The sequence below is a fragment of the Papilio xuthus genome, unplaced genomic scaffold (genome assembly GCF_000836235.2).
Source record: "Papilio xuthus unplaced genomic scaffold, Pxut_1.1 DF825946.1, whole genome shotgun sequence".
Taxonomy (NCBI): Eukaryota; Metazoa; Arthropoda; class Insecta; order Lepidoptera; family Papilionidae; genus Papilio; species Papilio xuthus.
The window spans coordinates 7,086,111-7,104,212 of record NW_013532703.1 but is presented as its reverse complement, the minus strand read 5'-3'; the positions used below and the strand labels follow the sequence as shown (position 1 = coordinate 7,104,212).

Genomic DNA, 18,102 nt, shown 5'->3' with positions numbered 1-18,102 from the left:
TCTATTAATAAATAGCATTTGTGTTATACATTTATAAATTTCATCAAAATAAGTTGAGCCGTTCCGATGAATGATTGTTAAAAAGTATCATCTACCAAACCATCCATCCATACATCCAAACATTTGCATTTATAATATTAGTAAAAAGTGAGATATCCGACATATTATTAACCGAAAGTTATAATAATTGTTCTTATAGGAATTAAACAATCGCATTTATCTTTTCTGGGAGCGTCGGTGGCTCAGTGGTTAAGCACTTGACTTGCAATCTGCAGGTCCTGGGTTCGAATCCCGCCATGTACCAATGTGTTTTTCCATTTCCGGTTTTACATATGTACATTTATCCGAAGTTCTTACGGTGAAGGAAAACATCGTGATGCAACCTGCACATATCTGAGAAGAAATTCAAAGATATGTGTGAAGTCAACCAACCCGCACTTGGCCAGCGTGGTTGACTATGGCCTAATCACCCTTAACTTAGGGTAGGTTCCGAGCCCCTCGGTGGGGACGTATAGTGAGCTGATGATTTATCTTTTGAACATAACCTCAGATGATATTGCAGTTCTTTTTTTCATTATAAAGTTAAATTAACTAATTTACGTAAAGAAGTGACACACTTGTAAGTTAACACAACCTCTTAAAAATTAAGTAGTTAATCAAAACTTTGTATAAGAGAATCTTATCTGAGGTGTGTTGTATTATTTATGATGGAATTAATTAAAAACTTTCCTGTCCCTTGATTGAAGCAACTTAAGTTACCAACTACCTTTTGGGACTGCATAATTTGGGTGATACTTCTACACAAGTGTTTGTTAAAATAATAGCTGCGAGCTCCATCCGCGCGGAATTAAAAAAAACGTATTAAGTAGCCTATGTTTTCTTCCAGACAATGTTCTTAATCTATGCCAAATTTCAGTGAGATCTATGCAGCCGTTCTGGTGATACTTTCAAACTAACATACATCCATCCATCCATTTTGTATATAATAATAATAGCGCTTAACCTTCCTTTAATTAAGATTCTTAAAATAAATAAATGCAAAAAAAACACTTTATCATCATTTATTACTTTAATATAATATAAATTAAAGTTAATAACAGAGAAAATCTACATATATGTATAAAAGAAAGTGGTGTTAGTTACACTATTTATAACTCAAGAACGGCTTTACCGATAAGATTGAAAATTGGTGAGGAGGTAGCTTAGAGCCAGGAGACGGACACTATTTATTCTTTTTTTTTCTCGAATTTATGCCTTGAAGAGCTGCTTTTTATATAACTTACTAATATTATAAATGCGAATATTTAGATGGATGTGATGTGGATGGATGGATGGGTGGGCTACACTAATCAAGTTTTTATAAACCCACGTGGACGGAGTCGCGAGCGGCAGCTAGTTTGCAATAAATTAATGTGCAAATCGTATAAAGTTAATGGTTCAATCATTTTCTTTAACATTGCTGAAGATTCCTCATAAACGTTGAATCAACTTAAAATAACTTAAGCACATGAAACTCAATTAAGACATAAACTAAGTAGACTCGTGTTAAGTTAATTGCGAGCGATACGCGTTCGAAGGCTTCCTTGCAATTACTAGGAGTGCCAATCAGGTGCTTGAGACATCGCCATAAGGGCGCCCCGCGTTACTGCTGCGCGGTCATGTGGATGTTCCTTACCTTATTAATCAAGCAACTTGAACTGTTTCGTCAATATTTATAATATTCCAAATTTCCTAACGAACGACATCTTACGAGGAATTCCTTGTATATATATGTATATAAAAGAAAGTCGTGTTAGTTACACTATTTATAACTTAAGAACGCCAGGAGACGGACATAGGATACTATTTATTCATTTTTAATTTTTTTTATATATCCACGCGGACGGAGTCGAGGTTATTAAATCGAAGGCTCAATATGTCAAAGTATTTTTCATTTTCCTTGACATTCGAGATTCCGTTGTATATTATGACCATAATTGTGCTAGCATAGTTTAAGCGTTATATTGTTACATATATGGTACAAATAGCTGGCAAGGTATTTACTGTGAGCGGCAAATTTCACAATATTTAATCACTTCCCTCGTTCCTGCATAAATATTTGTTATTACAATCAGAAATTTCCTGCACAATTTTGCACAATAACCTATATTTTTGAACCTAAGAGTGGACACATTTTTAGGTTATAACCTAATTTAAGAGAGAGAGAGCGTCGGTGGCTCACAGAGCGTTGGTGGCTCAGTGGTCAAACACTTGACTTGCAATCTGCAGGTCCTGGGTTCGAATCCCGCCATGTACCAATGTGTTTTCGATTTCCGATTTACATATGTACATTTATCCGACGTTCTTACGGTGAAGGAAAACATCGTGATGCAACCTGCATATATCTGAAAAGTAATTCAAAGATATGTGTGAAGTCAACCAACCCGCACTTGGTCAGCGTGGTTGACTATGGCCTAATCACCCTTATAACCCTTAATAAGTTAGGGTAGGCTCCGAGCCCCTCGGTGGGGACGTATAGTGAGCTGATGATGATGAACCTAATTTAACGGAAGCAAATATAAAAAATATGTATTTGTAAAAATACTAATAATATTAATACTTATTTATGTATATTAAAATCGTAAAAAGTAAAATAATATTAATTTCAAAGCTTGGAATACATTTTTTTTAATTAAATAATATGATGGTTGGGGTCGCCACTGTCGCACAACAGGTGTCTTTATCCGAAGCTATTTAAGTTTGGACACTTTTATAGCTCTCGGATTTAAGAGATAAGTGTTTATCATTTCCAAAGGTTCATTTAACTTGGCGCAAACTTTTTTTTATTACAATACTCTCTAGCTTCATATAACTTCGTGTTTTTTATACAAAGTGATGCTTATTTAAGATATTTTTAAAAGTAAATCGAGTTTATTATAAACCTTCAAAGAAGAGTATGTAAAAATGTATCTCTATGTATTTATGTCATTATTATGAATTATTTTAAATTGAACATAATTTTATTCAATATTAAAAGATCAGGTTTTTTTTTTAATTCATTTAACTAAAATATATTTTGAAGAGTCCCTTTAGAATAGGTTCCGAAGATACTGGCAGCTTTCCTTCCTTGTTGTAAATGTATTACAGCTTTTTAAGAAACAAAAACTATAAAGTAAATAACCAAACCCGAAAATTAATTACTAAGTATTATCAAGGCTTCAGATACAGGCTTCATGTTACAGCGACATCTATCGGCGCCCGCCCTCCACCGGAAGCGGACGCCATGTTTGATCACCACCGTACATCCGGTTTCGTATTAAAACGTCTGATTTGATATTAATTGACTTGTCTGAGCTGTTCATGACACACAATTAGAATTGTAACAGTTACCGATTCATGTTTTGTTTAACAGACATACGGAGTTTAAAATAATTATTTTCGATAGTGTTAAATATATTTAGGAAGTTAAAAAAGATATTGTTTTACGAGATGTTGCTGTAAAAGAGGTATTTTACGATGTGAAGGCAATATTCTTAGGATAAACGGAGACGTGTGCTCCTTGCTATTCCGCCGACGCCGAGGCGGTAATGAAGCCTCTACCCCCCGCTATAAACATTACTTAGGGTACTTATACACTGTCCATATTAAATTTACGATTAAAAAATAGGTGTTCGCGTAATCACATGTTGCATCTGTGGCTCAACGGTAAAAAAAATCTATATAAAGAAAGAAAAGTTATTCCTATTTCATTATTTTTTATCATTGCAACATATTATTTCGTTAAAAAATATCCACGGTTCAAATAATTTCAATCTAAATATGTATACGTACCTTTACAATTTTAATACTGGCACACCACAGTCGCGTTTAAATTTTATAAACCCATGATTTGTTGGGCGGGAGTTTTATGACTTGCTCTTACTTAGTGTTTTATTGTCTTGGTTTTATATTGTCCTGCTAAATAGATTGTAACTATAACTTTTTTATGTAATTAATAATTTAAATCAAATATATGTTGAAGTTATTACGGTGAAGGAAAACATCGTGATGCAACCTACACATATCTGAGAAGAAATTCAAGTATATGTGTGAAATCAACCAACCCGCACTTGGCCAGCGTGGTTGGCTATGGCCTAATCACCCTTAATTTAGGGTAGGCTCCGAGCCCCTCGGTGGGCACGTATAGTGAGCTGATGATGATGATATGTTGAAGAGTTAAACATATTTTCTGTATAGTATAGTAGATAAAATAATATTGAACAAAGGGAAATGGCCAATTTATATATTATTTTTCGTATGTTAAAAGATTTTTTTTGCGCATATTGTACAAATAATACCTATATGTTGAAGTTTGCTCAAACTAAATGTTGGGCCACAAAGCCAGCTTGTTGGAGATATCATTAATTCCGGCGACGTTGGGCCAGCAAGCCAGCGTGTCTCATTAGTAATTCGCTCGGCGCTGGCGCTGGTGGCTGCGGGAACAATGCAGCAGTCTCTCACACCTGTTCGCACGCCTTCATATAACTCCGGTTGGAAACTTGCGACAGATTTATGACGCGAATAACTTGCAACCACAGAGTAAGATGTAATAGATGTGGCTTAGGTACAAAGAATCTTTTATTTTGGTAGAAATGTTTATGAAACTATTAACGAATATCTTTCCAGGCTAAGTATATGTGATTGTAGAGTAAAATTAATATATTTAAGTCACTTCTCAGTCAAAGTCTGAGTCCTCTGGATACAGAGTAAACATATGTACCTACTCGATGTGTTTCGCTAAGATCAGAGCTTATTTGAGTCGCGCAATCAGACTCTTTACAGTCACATGCAAAGTCGTTAGCTAATTTAATATAACTCAAGGAAATTCGCTAAACACACATCAAGATTGCCGCGTGTTCTTGCAAATGTAATTTAATTTATCTATCTTTACTATTTAATCTTTATTTAATGTTTATATAAGATAAATTGCGTTCATTTACTTTATCGTTGTAAGCCTGTCTACATGCCCAAGGTAAATATTTCTTTAGTGTCGCATATATTCATTAAATAATAATTAGTCAATTTGGTTTTTACCACTTTAATTTATAGTAAAATGTATTTGAAAATTTTAATCATTACGAGTTGATATAAAATGCCAAAAGACAAAATTGTCTCTTCAATTATTTGCAGATCTGTGTCAACGTTGAGGCTAGGTTAGGACCTTTTGGCGCGAGGTGGCGCTCCGCTCGTTCCCAACTAAAACACTGCTTTCTCTTCTATATGCATTGTTTTCATAACCTCTGTGCTTGTTTCTTTAAAATTAAACTGCTGATATATCTACATTCTAATTACTTTCGTATATTACTCGTATAAAATATCACATTTCAAGTTTACATATTAATTCATGATACTTAGCGTAAAGAATAATATAAGAGTATTTATATTTCACAAAACTTTAAAAAAATCTAGTTGAATTTGTTACATTAAATAATATCAAAACCTTAATTGCATTAAACGATATCGAATCGATGTTAAACTTTTATCAAACAGGGTAATATCTTCCAATAATCGTGTTCCATTGGTCGGGTTAACATGGCCAATGTTATCACGATGACGCTTATAATTTCCCCGGGGAGGGCGCTAGTGGGCGCCACTGTTCGATACCGCGCACCTGCAGCTTCTGCGGACGATCTACGTAAACGAATTTTAGCTGATATCCAGATGTTCTTTTGTGATCCTGATGTAGTTTATTTAAAGGAATAAATAACTATTTTATTTTGAGAAAGAAGTGGATAGCTCTATCTTATAGTGAAATTATTTTTTTGACACTGTATTTTTCTTTAGAAATTACAAAATTAGCTTTTAGTGCGTCTCATTTAATCTCTATTTCTCTCTCTCTCTCTCCATCTCGGTTCAGGTTATTGTAATGTTTGTAATACGCGTAGTGCAGTAGCAGAGGTTTTGTGTCGAAGCGTTCATACTTAAAATATAGTTGTCTCTTACATTCTCTTTTAAATAAAATGAGATAAACGTATGTTTTGGTTATGCAAACTGAAAAATAAGGAAAATTGTTCACTTAAGAATCCATGACATTAATTATGAAGTCCATATAAATTGTGTTCAACTATCAAGTTAAATCTTACTCATATTTCAGTGGACAACATTGTTGGGAAAAAATCGCAGCCTTCATTTATTGATGTTGATCTGGTCGTTTGTTATCAGCTTATCCGGACACAGCGGGGCTTATCAATATTGTGATTGTAAACTACAATTGATTAATGCAACACAAGCAAAATATCGTATAGGAGAAATGTTATAAAAATATAGGCAAGATGGAGTGTTTCATTTTCTAACATTTATAGAATTACCAGACTTCAAATACAAACATATAGCACAGTATATACCTTTTATAAACATTAGGTAAATTATCAACACGACAGAATTACTTTTCTTTATTCAACAAATCTATGTATAAAGTTACGTACGAAATAATACTGATAAGTGCAGGTTTTATCGCAAGCCGTGTACCTCAAGGTCGCAGTAAGCCTCCGCCTAGCTAATAGTCGCACAAACAACGTGACTAACATTTCTAATCATGTGCGTATTGCACACAGAACTAATATCATTTGTATTACAAACTCCGACACAAGACCTTTTTTAATATTTTAAAGGGACTATTGGATGTCCTTATCGAAGCTTCTTGCACTTTCTATAAAAAATAATGTTTACAACGTAGAACGCAGCTAACTTCAAGTAGTCTCAAACGAAGACGTTGTTTAGGCTAGGTAGGTAGGAATGGTTGTGTACTCACCTTGAATAGCGCCGGCCCAGCAGAGCCAGAAGAGCGCCCATTTAGCGGTACGAAACCGCTGCAGCCAGGCTGGCCGCACTGCGCCCCAGCCGCACCTCAACTCGCCAGCGCCCCCTCGGCTCTCGGAGTCCGCCTCGCCTTCAGACTACAAAGAGAAATTCATTAGATGTTTCAGAACCTACTAGGAAGACGCGCTGACGTCATTTAAAAATTTGTACCTAACAAAATGTTGAAAAAATCTGATTTTTGAAAGGTTTTAATTATAAAAGTTACATATTTTAATATAGAGCAATCAGATATCTTTGAACTATTGGCAATTAGCCTATCAAGAAATCGCAGCTGGATCTAGCTCGGTCTAGCTAATATTTAGGTCTCAATAGCAATCGATACAGGCCGAATTGTCCGCATATCTTTCAATGGTTGCATTCCAGCATCTTGTTCTATTGCTATGAAACTATACTATACTATACTTTTGATAAAAGATTTTTAACAAAGCAATTGTAACTTTTAGAAACTAAACTAAAAAAAATTATTGCTTGGTTTTAACACATTGCTTTGTATAGTACTTAATATTTTAAAGTTGACCAATTTCTAAGATAACATTCATCTGATTCATAAGTTGCCATCGATAATAACTTTAAATAAAAAAAATGAAATATCCCTCATAACAATACTAGTTATTGAGACATATATGAATTGTAAAAATTGTATTGAACATAATCTCGTGCCTAGTAAAGGTACGCGTCCATCATCCGCGCCGCCCGCATCGACAGACGACATTTATCAACAAGCAATCCGTTGTAAACCGTGTATGCGGTGCGTTTGGTGCCGGCCAATGTACGCGTACCTTTATGAAATCTCGAGCAAGGCAGACTAGCGGCGTGATTCAGTTTTTATTGAACATTTAAATGTCACTAGTAATGGACAAATTGACCACAAATACACAATACATGCACCAACATATATATAAAGGCTTTAGTAAGTTTTCTATTAACAACGCAAAAGAGGATTCGAAACCTTACTTGAATGTCCTTTGTTTTATTGGAATTTATTTTATTGGAAACAAGTAAAATAAACTTTGAGATACAAAGAACAATTTGAAAAAAGAACGCTAATATCAAACCTGACAAGTCACGCCTAACTTGGAAGTTAGAATCAAAATAATTCCTATTATACACTGAAATTTGAAATAGATATAATAGTAATGAGATGGATAAAACGCATTATTTTGAGAACAAATGCATTTTTTTTTCTATATAAAGGACATCAACGCACTTATAACATTTTTCGAAGTGACCGCGTTCAACAAAATAAAACTAACGCACCATCGATTTGTAGAACAGAAGTGGTCAGTGGTATGCAGAAAAGATAAAATACTTTCACCTAATGAACAATCGCAAGCGAATAAATAACAACTGTCTGTAGACGTATAGAAATAATGTGTTTTATAACATAACAACGACCTCAATTCTCAACATAAGCACAGCTGGTTATATTCTACTAAGTAAACGAAATGGTTCGTATAGGTTATTCAACCTACTAATAAATGTACACTAAATTATCTGTATAAAACATATCGTCATCCCTGTCATTGTCTTTGACAAAATAGAGATAGGGATGTTTTTAAACGGAGAATTTGATCTCAGAAACCTTTTTTTTTCAGAGGGGAATGCTTTATGCATACTCCGCGCCCCGGGGGGGGGGGGGCGCGGTAGTTATGTGGGATTCTCTTCCATAGCGGAGGCATACCCACTAAACCCCTCTGTTCCTCCAACGCATCGGGACGAGACCACGGGCACCCTTTCGCTCTCGTCCGCGGCCCTGATCTCAGAAACCTACGTGAACTACATAAAATCCGTCTTATTTACGAACGATAATGGTTCGTCTCATAACGCTGCCGGAACTACTAATTGTGCGATATTGTGATTAGATCAAGATTTAATGCTGTATGAATGCGACAATCAGAATAAGACCTCGTCTACACTAAATGAGAAAGAGATTGTAATTCAACAAAACAAACTATGCAATAATTTTTTCTACTAAAATAACCTATTTAATTGCAGCACAGTGGACCTAGAATTCTTAATAACGTTTTTTGTAATATCAACGAAAAAATTTGTATAAAAAATTGTGCAGCGCTCTTACTGGGCATAACGTACACTAACAAATCACATACAAATGTTGTAACATTTTTTCAATGAAGTGACGAAGGTGCGTCTCTCCGTAGACACTCAGTTAATTATTTCTTTATTTGAAACTAAACTTGAAGAATTAATTAACTACTTATCATGTTTAGTATTTTTCCGCTACTCGCTCTACTATATGAGCTGCCTTATCTCAGACCTCCATGTAAAGATTAACCGGGACACGGTGGGCGTTCCTGATTGAAGAATTAAGGAATACCACGATTGAATCATATTGCAATTGTCTAATCTGTGTCTGGAAACATGTCTTTCTCTACCTCCTCCTCCAGATTCCTTATTTAAGCTCCGCAATTGCTCTCAAGATATATAATAAAATGGTATAAAAGGAAAACAAATAGGCACTATTCGTATCTATTTCTGCGAAGAAAATAACCGAATGTTGTAATTTTTCTTAATATTTTGGTGATCTTAATTTCTAACTTCCCCACATCTATCTAGCTCGGTTTGTTGGACTTCCACGCAATTCCTTTTTTTTATTCTACCAGAAGATAAAGTAAAGTCATAACCTTAACCATTTCAAAAACTCTACAAGTTCCTTAATAATTGAATAGTACATATATTGATAGACATAGAGATATGCTATGAATATCAAACTATAAAACGTAATGAAACAATCCTATCAGCCATTAAGTGTGTCACGTTTGCAGCTGAATGGTCACTGCCACAATGACCGGACAAAAGCCGGACAAAAGGCCGGATAAAAACGACCCGGAGTACTCACAACTGATATCCGGCTCTTTTAATTCATACATTATACGTGAATAAATATACTATTGACTGATTATTCTGGTGTTAGAATAACCTTGACCTAAGCCGTGTGAGCGTTTGAATGCTTTATTTTAATTTGAATGCATCAGTTAAGTGAACTTTTTATAATAAAAGCAACAAATTATGCTAGTTGTTTAGTTTTTAATTTGAGTTTTTACAGTTTCATAAACAAGCTATATTGTATAAAATATTAGTTAGAATGTGACAAAATACTTTAATGATTACAAAATCGCGTTTGACTCGAAACATTTGAAATATTTGTCACTGTTCGAATCGCTGGAATAGCGAAGCGACCGTTGCCCATAGACATACGCAATTGCATAAGCGTTGCCTACCTATAATCAACGGAGGAGAGGATGCACAGAAAGAAAATATTTTCCCTTTCCATGTATCCTCTCATCCGAAAAGTTCACTTCCACTTCCCATCCTTTCCTTATAAGAATTTAGGCTTTCGGGACGCACACTCATCAGACGAAACTCGGAATTGCTCCCACTTCACGCCTGTCTTCTGTGTGATATTTAGTTAAGTTTAATAAAAAGAAATTAATATATTAATTAAAATTTGTTACATTTTTTAACAGAAATGTTTAAAATGATCCATAAAACAACCCAAGTCACTGTTAGACGCCATATTAAAATAAGATTAAGATTAACTACGCCTGAATATACATAACAAAAATTACAAATATCATAAATCATTTTCATACCTCGACAATTACCATAATATAGAGTTCATAAAACAAGGTCATGTAAGCGGTGACCGTTGAACTTGCTGTTTTCAGATATAAAATATTTTCCTAGTTAATTATTTTATCGTTTCCTAAATCATATGAAACTAGAAACATGCGTCAATATTGTTTATATAGCGAATAATTTTATTTAACAAATATTAGTCATAAATATTACGAAAAATTATTATTACTTTCTTCTTTCTCTTTTTAAAAAGTAAACAATAATATGATAAAATAAATAGGGATTTGTGAATAAAAATGTTTAATCCTATTTCATCTAAATCTAGTCATAAAAAAATTTAAATCCCACTCACAACAATTAAATCTAAAAGCTTAAACAAATATATAAATACCATTTTCAGGCATCAGTCGTCCAGCCCCAAGATAATTCTTATTAATCTTAAAACATTAATAAACAATCAACTTATGTTTTAGAAATATGTTATCGTAAATAATATCGACAAAAGTTTGCGGTCCAACGACCACACCGGCATAAATTCAAAGGGTGCGCGCCGCACGACCCCTGGCGGGAAACTGGAGCCTCGCACATCCCGCTACTGTATATAAACAATCAGGAACATAGTACATCCACAATCCTCACAGTAAACTTAAATTGATATTATTGTTTTATACAAACGTGTGGATACTTTTCTGATCTATAAAAAACTTGTCTATAAATAAATCATAAAAATGCATCTTCATCTTTGCTCATCCAAAATTCCAAATGTATACGGCTTCTTTTAAAGTCGATTTGCAGTCGAATGCAGCAAATGTACTTGTACACAAACTGAACTTAGTTTACTATCCAGAGCCAAATTAGATCTCTCTGAATTTTATCATTATTTTTGTTACTTTTATAAGCAAATTAATTAAATAGCTAAAGTTTAATGTGTAATTCTTGAGTATACGTCAAGCAATGCGCACGTGCGTCCAACTTGACGTGACTTTAATTTGATTCGGGGCTTCCGAATTAAATGCGCGCCATATTTATGACTTTTGGAGGGAAATTGTTGGTGGACAACGGACGGCTTGTTTCAATAAAATTGCATTTAAAATTTAAATAGTATTAAATTGTTTTTAAAATTAATAACAATTAAGAAATAACATTTCTTATATTTTTGTACGTAAACGTTACGTTTGCTTAATGATTTTGTTAACTAGAAAAAGATGGCAGCACTGTCATTTGATATGTCGACTGTCTGGCGTTTCGTGATTTTAAACTTACGGTAAATGACTAATATTGTTTGTCATATTCCATGTGAAGATATAAACATCGTGTCATATTTGTCTCGAACTCACCGTATGTCGCCTGTCATCCCGGCGGTTGCTGCGAAGGTCAATCGTGTGAAAGCCATCGTCGACCGCCTCGAATGCCTTGTTGACGCAGCCCCCACTCTCCGCCATCACTGAAAACTGTACAATGTAACACTGTATTTAAAGAAACAAGATACCGCTAACTTAAAGACTAATCGTGAGTTTCTGAGGCCAAAATCTCTGTTTAAAACATATTGATATATCTGTTTTGTCAAAGATGAAAAACAGGTACGACGTTATTTTTATACAGATATTTTGGTTTCAGAAACCAACGGTAAGTGTACTTAAATATTTTTCCTACCAATTCCTATTAAGTTGCAAAAATTATCGATAATTAATCACTAATGCCTTAGCATAGATTTAGTAATATATGGTTAGTAGTTAATCGTTTCTTAGTGTGGTAGTTAACCTATCCACTAAATATAAGTAACGACTGTGGGACTAACTAGCCGTTTAAATGCAAGCTTTCTAGCTACAGAACAAAAACCTAGCCTAGGTGTGTTATCACCGATTTCTCTGTTTATCTACATTTTGTGTGCCACACAATGGCTCATTGTGTGTCTGGGAATTGGGCCACGTATGCATTTTGTGCATCTTTCTATCAACTTTTTAATGTCATTAACATAAAGATGTGTCCACATCTAACGAAAGAACCGTAAACTCGCAGTTGGATGCAAGCAAGATGTAAACACGCCCTAATATTAAACAAATGTCTTTGGGAGACGAGGATTTGGTCTAGTTGGAGTTTTTTAAGATAAATACAAATAGAAATCCTATAATAGTTATGTTTCATAATCAATTCATGAGCGGCTTCGAACTCACGACAAGTAATAGGATGTCTGTAAATTTAAATAGATTATTGGCGCTTAAATTATCTCTTGAACAATAAAAACCCTGTTTTAACTTCAGTAAATGTACTGAGTAATCTTTTATAATATTTTTCGTATGAATATAATATTAATATATGCATAGGGCACGTATGAGATGCATTTATTCATGGAGACAGCGCCGACCCATCATATACACCCTTTGTCCTACACCTTGTTAACTAAAACTATTAAAAATCCAAAATTTTACTTATGAACAAAAATATCTTCTTATTTCATACATGAAATTCTTGTGTCACAATGCTAGTTACCATATTCCTCCGAAACGACTTGACCGATTTTTATGACAATTTATATGCAAATTAAATAGGCCTGTTAATCGGCTAGCATCTATTTTTCAATCCCGCACGGACGGAGCTGCGGGTGACAACTAGCAAAATTTAAAATCGAGATGATCTAGTCAGGTAATCCTCATCGTTCATCTCTCGAAATGATGAATGAAACTGTACAATACAGTTTAAAAGATTTTGCACAAATCAATTAACACACTCCGTAAACGCTATGTTATTGGCACATCGAATTACGTAACGGAATATAACAGATTCCATTCGAATAAAAACAATTAAAACTTTAATTAATTATAAAACAAAAAATATCGATTCCGTCTGCGTGGAACTAAAAAATAATAATAAGTAGCCTATTTGTTCTTCCAGAGTATGTTTCTACATTTATGCCTTCAGCAAGATCCATGGAGCATGGATATACATACCTTCTAATAAACATCCATCCGTCTAAGCATTCGCATTTATAATATTAGTAAGATAATAAAATAAAAGTTTCTTTAAAAAAAATTAAGTAATAATAGACAATGTTTTATTTTTTTATAACTAATTAAACTACGAAAAGTGTAAACATTGAACTGACAATCAATTAATAAATATTTATCGTTATCTGTCTATAATAAGTGGCCGTTATAACAAGAGCGTAGGCGAAGTGTAGAGCGTTGTTATTCCAGGAATATAAGTCCACCTCTTAGTTACAAGAGCGAATGTTTGAAATGTAAATTGTTTAGTTGTCCGTCCTAAAGTTAACATCAATATTTTCTAATATAATAATTCATAATTTAACCCTTAATATTCATGTAAACAATACCCAAACTTTTACACTAGAGGGCGCTGTTATATTATTGTTTCCCACAACAATAATTACAACTTCTTTGCTACAAACAACTGTATTATTAATTAAGCATAAAATTACTTTAAATGTATACAAAGATTAAAAATAAAATTAAATTGCTTAATCAATATAAGAAACATTTTGAACGTAGAGACTACAAGTGTCAATAGTATAATGTCGGACTCAGAGACGTTGGTTAGTGTAGATTTAAGTATGAGTATATATTAAGCTTCTGTGGCAGTAATCATCATCATCATCATCAACCTGCCCTTATCCCTATCGAGGGTCGGCACAGTATGTACTACTCCTCCATACATCTCTATCAGCCGTCATAACCCAGTCTACCCCTAGTCTAGTCTCTAGTTTTCTGGCAGTAATATAAACATCATATTAAATTTTAGTGGAGACGTTTAGCGAAAAAAAAACTAAGTTCAAAACAAAATAAGAAAAAAAGAAAAAGGTGAAAAGTAGATGGCCATTAATATTTACTATCTCTCTAAAAGAAGGTTACATAACAAGTTGCAAATGCCTAAGATATGTTTTTTGCAAAATCATTTTCCTTAAATGCCGAGAGAGTCGGATCAAGGAATAGCGATACGTTTGCCCCCTTTTTCTATAATAAAAATAAAGATGAAATAAAAGCACTTTAGAAAGTTGCACAATTTAAAAGGATTTTAATTTATCAACCATCGAATACAAAATAAAAGATTGGCAAAAAATTATATAACCAAGACGTTTGCCTTCGCAACACGGATAATACAAAGTTTATACCTTTTTGTCTGCAGGTAGTTTTACAACCTGTAGTCAGATACTATTGTAGTGAGTAAAAACCTTCTTTAAATAAAATCATTTAACGCAAACTTGTAATGGTAATGACACTTGATATTGCCAAAAATGACACTTTAAAATGTTAAAAGTAATAAAGAATTACACACATTCATACAGAAACTAATTTAAGGTTAAGTTAAATAGTTATATTGATACGATGAACTCTAGTTTTGTGCATAATAAGTTTCATACGTGACTATCAAAACAATCAATTTAACGTAGAAATATAATTATTGTCACGCACGTTGTGATAATAATATAGTACAGAGATGAAGAAACGCGATAAAGCATGTAAACAATCTTAGGCTAGGTTTTTACACATGTAAAAGTTAGGAAAGCGGTGTGGTTATTTTACAATTTAAAAATTTCACAAACGATCACTTATTACGTAATTAAAGTATGTAATTGTGTTTTACGTTACCGAGGGCTTCTGAGACCTAAAACTCTGTATAACACATATAGCTATCCCTATCATTATCTTTCACAAAACAGAAAAAACATGTTTTAAACGTGGATTTTGGTCTCAGAAGCCCACCCAGAAATGTATCTAGATCATCAAAGAAAATTCGATTTTTAAATTTACTTGTCTTTTTAAATCAGATATAGATATGAAATAAATAGTTTTAGGGAAACTATTAAGTTAACTAATCGTTTTAATAAATGGCAAACCACATTGTTGACAATTACGTTGCTAAGCGTAACAACCAAAGTAACAACCACTTTTTTAAAACGGTTTTTAACTTTTACTATATCAAATTAACAAATTTGTACTGTACAGTTAAAAGCGTTGTGATATAGCGTTAATTCTTAATTCTTGAATAACTGCATTCATGGAAATACGAGTTTTAATGCATTTTTGTGTCGTATTCACGTGTCCTGGTTACCAATGTTACCAACAAAAAAAGTTGCAGATGCTTATCATGAAAAGTTTTTTTTTAAAGTACTTGAGTAATTGGCAATCTTATTGCTACTAACTACCAGTGACTACACTAATCCTTCGGATTTCTAAAATATTATTTACCTTTATAATAACTGTCACTTCTTCATTTCATTATCAATCCAAAATAAAAGAGCACATTAAAAAAAAACAACACAAAAAGTAAACAACAAAAACACTAGTTACGAAACTATGTCGCGACTTTGACGTAACAAGGAATTGAAAAAGTAAAAGTGAACTGGCGCGAGACGTGTTCGTTCGAATTTCGAATTTGAATTTTGAGCGCGAACGTGCGCCGCGTCACCTGTCGCACGGCAGACTGGCGCGCGCGCAAATAGAGACGGACAAACGTAATTAATAGAAACATTCGTATCGATACTTTATCATTGTCACAACCCTAACTTTCTATTGTAAAGTGCGAGCAATACAATGAAAAGATAAAAAAAAAAACAATAGTCATAAGTATATTATCAAGTAATAAGCAGTATTAATGCTTAACACAAGTAAAATATTTCTATAACACCGGGTACAAATAGGATGACACAGTGTTGGCATAGGACAAGATAGACACTTATATCGATAACAATGTCGCAGCCCTAAATTTGTATCATTGTATACAAACATGTAGATATGGAAAACAATCTTAATAATGAACTCAGAACTTACACAAAGGTTATTTGCTTGTGTTCAAAAACGATCAACTAACCTACTCTTATCACGAATTGCTATTAATATGCAGTTCCTTGTTTTATCATTGAGCACCGTTTCTTTTAACCACATTGAGGCCGGGATGCTTTTAAGCTACCTAACTAAATTATCTCTGTCGCTGACTACTCCGTCTTAATTGACTTAAGATGTGGAGGTCTCGGATCTCATCTGGAGACATGAAGTCAATCTATCTATAGAATGATGATATAAATTATTTAATAGCATACTGGAGTTTTTAATTGTGTAAGCGAACTGATATTGAGTCCTCTTATTGAAGGTGATTCTTACCTTTATTAGCTAATTAATCGAATTACAAATTACGCGTACGTCTTGACACATTTCCGAGATTAATTAAGAATCCATTATTGGAATTTAATTAAAATTAACTAATTGAATATATAGGGTAAATTAAATGTTCGCAATTTAAAGTGTACTTGTTAAATTATTTCGTTATATTTATAAAAGTTGTTGTTAAATGACAGGGATGGCAATATGTTTGTTTTCGTATATGTGTTTTGGCAATAGAAAGCGGTTTTCTCTCTCTCACAAACACATTAAGTACATTTCCTCTTACTAGAGAACTTCCATAAGCTCAGCGAACTTTTACCGGTATTGACCCAAACGAATAGTGTTTAAAGTCTACTCTACCTCCTGTGATTCGAAAGTTAAATTATTAAAAATAATAGATTCTCGTGATCAAGTCGATAGTAATATCGATATTGAATATATCGATAACAATCCAACAAACATCCCTACAGGTCGGTCAGGGACCGCGCAACAACCTGTTTGACCGGACGTGTAGGGTGGCAATGCTGGCTGCAATCGGAATAGACTTTCACGCATCACTGGCCGGCCGTGTTTAAAAGTACAGCTAGAAAAAACTAACACGTGCTCTGTTCAACGAAGTATACACAATTAATTTTTTGTCTATATTGAACTTTACTGATATTGAAGATACTGATATTGATTCAATTATAAAAAAATGTTTTTATTATTTTCTATGGTGCAGGAAAACGTATATACACATATGAAAACGTACATATTGTGAATAATACTAATTTCAAACTAGTTTTAATACCCCTTTTAATTTTAAAAATGATTTGAGTATAATTTATTCTTCCTATTTATTTCTTTACTTAAAGTAAATCATTACAGCATCACTTTTAGAAGTTTAATACATATTTCTTATCAATTTTGATAACAACTAACCATAAATCCCAAGCATTATAAACCACAATTATTGCTTTCCCTTTTCTTGCATAAAAAATAATAAAAGTACAAAGTTAGCAAATATTTTTCATGCAGTTATCCTGTAATATTAGCCAATATGGGTTCAGTATCGGATATGGTAGAAATATCTGGCGCGTGAGACTGCGCAGGCTTGAGACGCTAAAGTACAGCCTATGATGCTTTTTTATACATCATTTTGAATGCATACAGCCAGACAAACAACCAGTTTACTATACAGATAAATGAGCATTCGAAATAAAGCTATTGATGAAAATCTTGCTAATATTAAAAATGCGAATGTTTATATGGATGGATGGATGAATGGATGTTTGTTTAAAGGTATCTCCAGAACGGCTCCACGGATCTCGACGAAATTTGGTATAAATATAGATCATAGTCTGGAAGAGCCTATGTGAGGCTACTAATTTTGTTCTTTAACTTCGCGCCGACGAAGTCGCAGGCGACAGCTAGTATCTTTATATTATTATTAGAAATCTCACCAAATGTTTTACCAAGATCATAACGTACTTATTTAAGTTTTTACTTAGTAGTTTTTTTTATTAAATTATACAAAATCAGTTATGTAAAGAGTTTTATTTCAATGAAAGAG

At 33.5% G+C, this 18,102-nt stretch overlaps 1 protein-coding gene across 2 annotated transcripts in view; it reads right to left on the bottom strand.

Annotated features, from left to right (window-relative positions):
• LOC106124651 (solute carrier organic anion transporter family member 4A1) overlaps positions 1-15,859 on the bottom strand; it is a 28,790-nt gene extending 12,931 nt beyond the window's left edge. Inside the window, exons 1-3 of one of the 2 annotated variants that reach the window (XM_013321537.1) lie at positions 15,639-15,859; positions 11,772-11,885; positions 6,770-6,914 (exon numbers count right to left, since the gene is read on the bottom strand). In XM_013321537.1, coding sequence (XP_013176991.1) covers positions 6,770-6,914; positions 11,772-11,876 — 250 coding nt within the window. In that variant the 5' untranslated portion in view covers positions 11,877-11,885; positions 15,639-15,859. Of the gene's footprint in view, positions 1-6,769; positions 6,915-10,825; positions 10,989-11,771; positions 11,886-15,638 lie in introns of those variants that run through there. The other variant, XM_013321538.1, reaches the window with a different exon arrangement.
• Between the last annotated feature and the right edge of the window lie 2,243 nt (positions 15,860-18,102).